This window comes from Quercus lobata, chromosome 9 (assembly GCF_001633185.2).
Source record: "Quercus lobata isolate SW786 chromosome 9, ValleyOak3.0 Primary Assembly, whole genome shotgun sequence".
Lineage (NCBI taxonomy): Eukaryota > Viridiplantae > Streptophyta > Magnoliopsida > Fagales > Fagaceae > Quercus > Quercus lobata.
In genome coordinates, this window is record NC_044912.1 from 46,594,303 (window position 1) to 46,602,670 (window position 8,368).

General features: G+C 40.0%; 1 protein-coding gene across 1 annotated transcript; it reads left to right on the forward strand.

The window, feature by feature from the left end:
* The first annotated feature begins 5,737 nt into the window (after positions 1 to 5,737).
* On the forward strand, positions 5,738 to 7,039 carry LOC115961872 (stemmadenine O-acetyltransferase-like). Its single transcript, XM_031080779.1, has one exon. It carries the CDS (start codon positions 5,738 to 5,740, stop codon positions 7,037 to 7,039), a length of 1,302 nt encoding a protein of 433 aa, XP_030936639.1.
* Positions 7,040 to 8,368: the final 1,329 nt, after the last annotated feature.

Sequence of the window (8,368 nt, forward strand, 5' to 3'; positions counted from 1 at the left end):
CACTAAGAATCCAAATTGGGGAAAACTGGGACCCAATTGGGAAGGGCCATATCGGATTACTTCTGTAGCAGGAGTAGGGGCTTACTATCTAGAGGACCTAGATGAAAAATCTGTACTCCATCCTTGGAATGTAAACAATCTCAGAAGGTATTATTATTAGTAAAGAAGTTTCAATTCAAGTATTCTCTTTTAACTTACGTCTACTATGCATCCTGTAAATCTTGCATCCTATCATATCATACTAAATTGTTAAACAGAAACTAAGTTATGCCAGGTCCTCGGATCGCAAACCTAGTGGAAATTAACATCCTATCATACTGAATTGTTAAACAGAAACTAAGTTATGCTAGGTCCTCGGATCGCAAATCTAGTGGAAATTAACATCCTATCATACTGAATTGTTAAACAGAAACTAAGTTATGCCAGGTCCTCGGATCGCAAACCTAGTGGAAATTAACATCCTATTATACTGAATTGTTAAATAGAAACTAAGTTATGCCAGGTCCTCGGATCGCAAACTCAGTGGAAATTAACATCCTATCATTCATACTGAAGTGTTAAACAGAAACTAAGTTATGCCAAGTCCTCGGATCGTGAACTTAGTGGAAATTAACATCCTGTCATTCATACTGTATTGTTAAAAAGAAACTATGTTATGCCAGGTCCTTGGACCGCAAACTTAGTGGAAATTAACGTCTTGTGATTTATATTAAGACGTGGAACAGAGGCTAAGTTATGCCAAATCCGCGGACCACAAATTCGGTAGAAATTGACCTTCTAAGTTGTGTATTGAATTATTAAATGATAAATAGAGTGGTGATAAGTTTTCTAAACCATAAACTTGGTGAAAATAATGCTCTATGAACATTCGTTAAGGAGTCAGAACGAGAGAGCTTCGAATGCAAGATTGGCGTACAATGAAAAAGGTGGTTGAAACGAACCCATACAAAATTATGACGACAAAGTAAATAAGTGTGAAGGTAACTTGGAGCCATCAGAATGATAAGAAAGTAAGCGAAAAAGTCCCCTATTAAGTGTCTATTTAAAATTACAAAACAATTTTTACTTTTTTACTTTTAATTGGTAATGCCCCCAGTTGATAGAACTGTGGAGTCCAATTCTTGTTGAAAACCCTGTGAGGCCGTCTCCGCCTTCGAAACAGTGGTGGATTTGTTTGGGGAAGCTCCTGGAGGGGAATTACGAGGCAAAACCTCATCGTTAGGGTTAATAGCTGGGGAAGGAGTATCAGCCTGGTCTGGTTGAGGAGCTGAGGAGCGTATCGCTTCGGGGTAGTATACGTTCTCTAGCTTACGTAGTTCAGATGAGGCTTCAACCCCAGCACGGTTAAGAGCCTCGCTCCACGTTCTCGCGCAGAAGATGCGGCACACTTCCGGAACTTCGGCTCTTAAAGCTTTCTCAGTTTCAGCTATCCCAATTTCATAGCTCCTCTGCTCGGCTTTATTCATTGCCTGTTCGGACTTGATTTTCGCTTTCTCGGCTTGTTCTTTGAGCTTTTCAGCTTTCTCCCTTAGCCTCTGAGTTTCTTCTAGATGCTTCTTAAGAACAAGAACTTGCTCCTGAGTCTTCTTCAGCTCGGCATTCGCCTCGCGCAGAAGCTTGGCTTGTTCCTCGGCCTGCTTCTAGTAGCCTTCTGATGTCGATTCAGCACTCTTGCGAGCTTCTTCTTCGACCTGTAGTTTTTTCCTTGCGTCGGTTAAATCCTGTTCAGATTTGGACAAGGTCTGTATAGCCATTACCCTTCTTTTCCTTTCACCATCTAGCTGGTTAGAGCAAGCATTGAGCATCTCATCTAGCTTGAAAGTATTTTGGATGATCTGTAAGAAATGGGGGGGGGGGGGGAGTTAGCGTTATAGTTAATGAAAAGTGCGCATTAGTAAAGTAACAGTTACAGAATGAAACAGTGTAAAAGATAGCTTCTCACAATGCCCAAGTATCGTTTGTTGTCAAGGATGATTTGATTCTTCCTTACATTCGTTATCTCGGCCATATCTTTTGGGAGCAGTAAGGCCTCCTCTATGGCCGAGGCTACATGACACCCAGTGCCACCGTTGAAGTCCCTTATAGAGGCATCGTCTCGCAGGGGCTCCCCACCGAGCATAGGAGCTGGCAGCCACGCTTGTGAATCAGGATGTGGGGAGTCGGATTTCTCTTGGCCCCGCATAGCGGGGTGCCTAGTTTTCTGCTGCTTTGCAGCTTGCTGGACATCCTCCTCTCGAGTGGAACGAGATTTGCTCGCATCTGCCACCTCCTTACCCTTCTGTTCCCTGCGTTTTTCTTGCTCGGCAGTTCTGGGCGGCATTGGTTGCAGAGATGATCGAGGAGGGTGGCAAGGAGCTGGAGGAGGAGACCTGGCTAGAAGAGATGAAGCCTGGGATGGTATTGTTTGGGCAGGTGCAGACTTTCCCTGTTGACCTTCCACCAACTCCATCAAGCTTTTCTGGGGTTTCCTTTGCATCCCCATCTCGACAGGACTTTCCTCGGGGCTTGTGGGCTGATCGAAAATCCTGAAGTCGTCCGCAGATTCAGATACTGTTACAACGGTTTCCTTGTCTTTTCCCCTTTTCCTTCCCCAATTGGTTCCCTTTTTCTTGAGGGAAGGTGAGGGTGAAGAAGGTCCCGCCGAGACGCTGGCCACGAAAAGAGGCTCTGTGCGAGGTGTGTATTTGGGAAGTGGAATGCCCTCTGGAACAATAAACCCTTCGTAGGCAACACTGATACAGCGAAACCGAGGATCGCGTGCCCTAATCACGCACTTCGGCGCCTGAAAGCCAAAAGAAAGGGGGGTGTAGCCCAGAATTAAATGTGCTGCCCGTAACTGACCATTAGCCTCGTTCACGTATATTTCAGCTTTCAATAATCTGTCTAGGCTCGTTTTATTGACTAATCTGAGATTGGGCTTCGTGTAGCGTCTATCTGCAAAACCGTTGCTTTAAAGTTGTAAGACACGAAAATAATAAAGGTAAGTAAAATATGTTCGCAAGCTAAATAGCATAGGACTATAACTCCGCACCCACCTGGTGTTCCTTCTACTGTCGGGCAAGGTAGACCATCATGCCATTCCCTAGAAAAAATAAGAAAATCCTCTTTTAGGTTCTTATTTGAAGTGGGGAGGCACTGGATTAGTCTTACTTCAGGATATCTCGACTTGAGATAATAATCCTGGTCAGCTAGGCGGTGAAGGCTGTACACTCAATTCACGTCGTGATGAGTTAGCTTTAGATCCATTCTCTGATTCAGAGCGTCTACACTTCCCAGGACCCTAAACATATTGGGAGCACATTGGGTGGGGGATAACCTAAAGAAGCTGAGGTAACCCCTGGTGATACTACCCATAGGGATAGTTATCCCGCCCTCAATAAAGGCGATCATGGGGATAACTACTTCCCCAGTTTGCCTGGCATTAGCCCACTCCCATTGGGCTGCATACCTCATCCCAACTGATGGGGGGATCTTGTACTTAGAGCGGAAGTTTCTAATACCCTCCTCGGAGTCAACAAGACATCGAAAGGGATTCCTCTGTTTCCCCATTTTTCTAAAAAAACTTAGCAGAAAAGACTTTTTTGGCTTTAAACAAAAATGGTAAAAACTTCAAAAGGACTTATAGGTTCAAAGGAAGGACCTCAGACAACGTACAATTATTTGTAGTCGCTAGGAGAATAACGAAGACTGGAAGAAGGCAGATTCAATGTATAAGCTCTGGAACCACATAACCATCAAGGGTAATGTGCAGGTTCAATTAGGGAGCGCCTTTATAGTCATGTGAAGATTGTGAGCGGTGAAATTCCCGCTCAAAAAAACAAGAGAAGTCCCCTACCGTTTGATTTGGATCTCACCGTCGAACGTGGGAGACAAGGGAGTTGTCAAAATTTAATGCTGCCAAAATCGGGGTGCTGAAGCGTTAGGGGCATGCCCCAAAATGCGCGTAGGTGCAGGCTTATGACGTCAAAATCCACCTTTTCTCCCGAGGAGTCGAAAAGTAGGATTTTGAGGGGCTATTGTGGGGATCGTTCGATTAATAGGCCCGTAGGGTTCAGAATTATTGGGCCCGTGGCCCATCCGAGGCCGTATACCCGTCCAAGGACACCATGCTCCTCGGCAGTACGCGTCCGAGGACAATCGCGTCTGAGGACGATCAGGACGTGATCTCACTGCGATCAGATCTCAGAATTAGGTCATCGCAAAGGACGTAGTAGCCGACTAAAGATGAAAGAGATAAGGCAAACAAATATCTGAAACTACAGCTGCCTCCGCATTAATGACCTCTCAACCAACTCTCTGGCCGTATTAATGTGGAGGTGACACCTGAACAGTAGGAAAGCAGCCTTACAGCTGCCCATAGGAAGTTCCAGGAGGAGCCAGATGGGACAGAAAGAAATCCTCCGGACACAACCTACACGTGTGCGGCAAGGATGGAGCGCAAAGGGGAGTATATAAACTAAAAGAAGAACATGAAGAAGAAGATCGGGACAGAAAAAGAAGGAGAAAAGAAGAGACATAAACTGGAAAGAAAAAAAATAAGAGAATAAAGAGAGAATTGCACTAGTCACTAAAAGAAAAATGGATTATACCAACTTTAAAACTTGAATGTACTGGAGAGCAAATCTTTGGAGGAGATACCGCAGTTAACCTAGTTCTTTACACCCATGCTCTACAAATCATATTGTCTAGGCCTTTTACGTGCGAACCCAATACTGTTTAGGTTCGTCACAAAATCGAGTCCTTACAATGATATAAAAAAATGTGAGGAAAAAAAATGGTGAATTTATATATAAATGATAGGTAATGACTCATAATCTGTTACCTCATAATTGTAGCAAAAAAGTTGAGAAATGGTATGTGGCCTTAGAATCACTAAGTTTAGAAACATTCAGCACCAGTGAGGTCCAAGTTTAGAAACATTCAGCGCTAGTTAAGTCTAGTACTCAGAATGTGAGCCATGGTAAGAAGTGAGATTCCATCCAATGCCACAGCGCTGACAACTTGGGTAGGCTGAATGTTATTTTAGTTCAAAAATGAAGATGAAAACAATGAATCATGGCTTATCTTGGCAATGGCTTTAAGTATTCAAGATCAATTTATTTTTGGTTTCATATAGTATTTATGATCTTAATTGGCTCTAAGTGCCGTTGAACCATAATTAAGAAATTGTGCATTTGTCCTTGTGATGAATAAACCCATAATTAAATTAGCTTCAATGTATGTTTCACAACATGTTTTTGTTTCTTATGCAACAATTGAGGTACTCCAATAATCATTTTAAGCTTTCGCTGTTTATCCAAAGAGCATCTCCTCATCAAAAACAATTCAAATGTTAAAACATATATATATATATATATATATATATGTGTGTGTACATTTACGTTTACGTTATGAGGTCCAATCATCCAACTGCCAATAACACAAGTTGAACTTTGAATATTTGTGAAAGAATTGGTCTCTACTTTTTGTGATGGCCCTCCAATTTTCATTAGATTTCACCATTTTTCTTCATTTACTCTCTTTGTTTTGGCAATTAAAAGTACAAGTCCAATTTTTATTTTTATTACATTTGAAGTGGAGTGGTCAACTTTTGGAGCTGCGCATCTTATCAATTTGAAGTGGAGTGGTCAACCTTAATTTGCAAAAGCTTTATATATAGAGAGAGAGATTTGCATAAGAACCATACATTATAGAACCACTTGTTCAAAGTAGTTTGAACTTTGCATGTCAAGAGAAAATGAAGCTCTCTTCTTTGTTCAAAGTAGTCTCCAAAGAGATTATCAAACCATCTTCACCAACACCAACCAATCTTCACCGTTATCGGCTTTCCTTTTTCGACCAAATAATGCCTCCCATGTATATTTCATCTATCTACTTCTACGAAAAGAATGATGCATACTCAAAATTCAACATTAACAGTTCTGCCAAATCTAGTACACTCAAGCAATCATTGTCTAACATCTTAAAGCATTACTACCCTTTAGCTGGTCGCCTTAAAGACAACAATCTTAGTGTAGACTGCGACGATGAAGGCGTCTTGTATCGCGAGGCTGAAGTCAAGTGCCAACTTTCAGATATTGTTGCAGAGCCAAATCCTACAGAGATGAAGAAATTTCTTCCATGTGATAATGATGGCACACACCATTTACCCTTTGCAGTTCAAGTCAACCACTTCACTTGTGGTGGTATTGCTATTGGCGCATGCATTTCCCACAAGATTGCCGATGGCTCATCCTTTATCCACTTTATGAAAAATTGGGCCGCCACAGCTCGAGGCGAAAGTGATGTTATATATCCACAATTCCAATCGTCCACTCTGTGCCCACCTGCGACTAATTTATGTGGATTTGACCCAACATATGTTATGCCAAAAGAGAAGCTTGTATTAAAGAGGTTTGTGTTTAGTTCTGCTTCAGTAGAGGCTCTTAAAGCAAAATATGTAGAAAGTTCAGCTGGCTTAGAATTATACCCAAGCCGTGTTGATGCCTTGTCAACTTTTATATGGAGTCGATATGCAACCACAATTGATCAAGTAAAGTCTGAGTCTGAAAAACTGCACATAATTCTTTATGCAGTGAATTTGCGGAGGAGGTTGAATCCTCCATTACCTGACTGCACTTTTGGAAATTTATTCCGACTCATACCAGCCATTGTGTCTAAAGAAACCAGCCAGGAAGATTGGTATGGAATTGTGCGCAAGTTGAGAGATGCAAAAAGAAAACTCGACAATTTTGACGTGAAAAATCTACAGAAGAGTAGTGAACAGTTGGATCTTGTCAAAGAGTTTAGTGGAAAACTCATGGCACCAGATACAGCTGTCTCAACTTTCTCAGGATTGTGTGGGTTTCCCAGATATGACGTTGACTTTGGGTGGGGAAAACCTTTGTGGATTGGTCGGGTTAGCTTGCCATACAAGAATCTAATCACGTTGACAGACACCAAATTTGGGGATGGAATAGAGGCGTGGATAAACTTGAACGAGGAAGAAATGGTCAAATTTGAAAGAGACAAGGAGCTCCTTTCGTATGCTAGAATATGATATTCAAATGCAGTTTGTTCATTGGGTGGGCACCATTAGAGCTATAATAAAGGATTTTTTTTAATAGAAAAATGGTAAGAATTCAGGGAAAGCAATTGTGACAACCCTGGCTACGTCACAACAATAATGTCAACTTCTGCTTGAAAGCGAAGCAAGTGATCATTAGTTATTAGTGTTTATGTTTGTATGGCGCCATGTAATGTACGTTAGTGCTTTTTGCTGCTGGCAGTATAGTCAGTTCTTGATTCCTTTGTATGCTGCTAGTTCTCTAATTTCTTCAATAAAATTTCTTCTTGTCCACAAAAAGTAAAAAATAAAAACATTATTACATATCTTTTTTTTTTTGGTTTTTCGCAAATGCTTCTAGTTTTTCTGGTTAAATTCGACAAGCGTGTTAATTTGACCTAGGAAAAGAGAAGAAAACTGCTTGGAAAATCATAAAAGTTTTTCTTGAGATTTTTTTCTAACTATCTCCTAAACCTAAAATAGTTCTTACTCTTCTATAATTTTCTTTACATATTTAAATTATAAAAGAAAATTATTGGTTTATATTTCACTATTCATGTAAGATTTATATTGTAAACTAAACAAACGTGTATAACATTGTACACATACGTTTAGTCTACAATATAAAAGCTTACTTGAATGGTATTAAGTGAACTAATAACCACTCAATCAATTAAAAAGTGACTTTTGGCTCACAAGCCAACTATCCCATAAAAAAGACAATTCTTAAAAAAAAAGGGAAATATAGAAAGAACATATATTCATAGCGAATGTTATGCGAAGTAATGAAAGGCTTTGGTTAAGGATCATGAGCAAGGCCAAAGCTATCCTTTGATGTGTCAGTTTTAGAAAACACATACAAGTAATTAAGAAATTTATACAATATGTTAATGTGGAACTAATTACATTCATTCTCAAATGTGTTTGTAAATTTTATGTAAGAAAATTTACAATAACTTTGGCATTTTCTGCTATGAAATCAATAAAGCATCCTAAGTTAGATGGGTTATGGTAAATAATATTATCTTTGTAATTTCATTATGACATATCCCGATAGTCCAAATGATTGAAAAAAAAAAAAAAAAAAAAAACTTGCATTAATCAAGTTTGAAAACATTCAACACTAGTTAGGTCCAGTAGTTTTTCTTAAAAGTTATTATGGTTCTGAGTGGAGTTTGTAGTGTCTCTTTGTGTTACTTAGAACTTTTTATTCTCTCTCCCTCTCTTGTGTTTGTTTGTTTATCAAAAAATTTAAAAAAAAAAAAAAAAAAGTTTAAGTCCAGTTCATCGAATGTGAGCTGTTTGGTTTTCAAGTTTTCAACA

Excerpts from the sequence above, each read along its gene's own strand:
- LOC115961872 (XM_031080779.1), top strand. The coding sequence starts at position 5,738 with ATGAAGCTCTCTTCTTTGTTCAAAGTAGTCTCCAAAGAGATTATCAAA.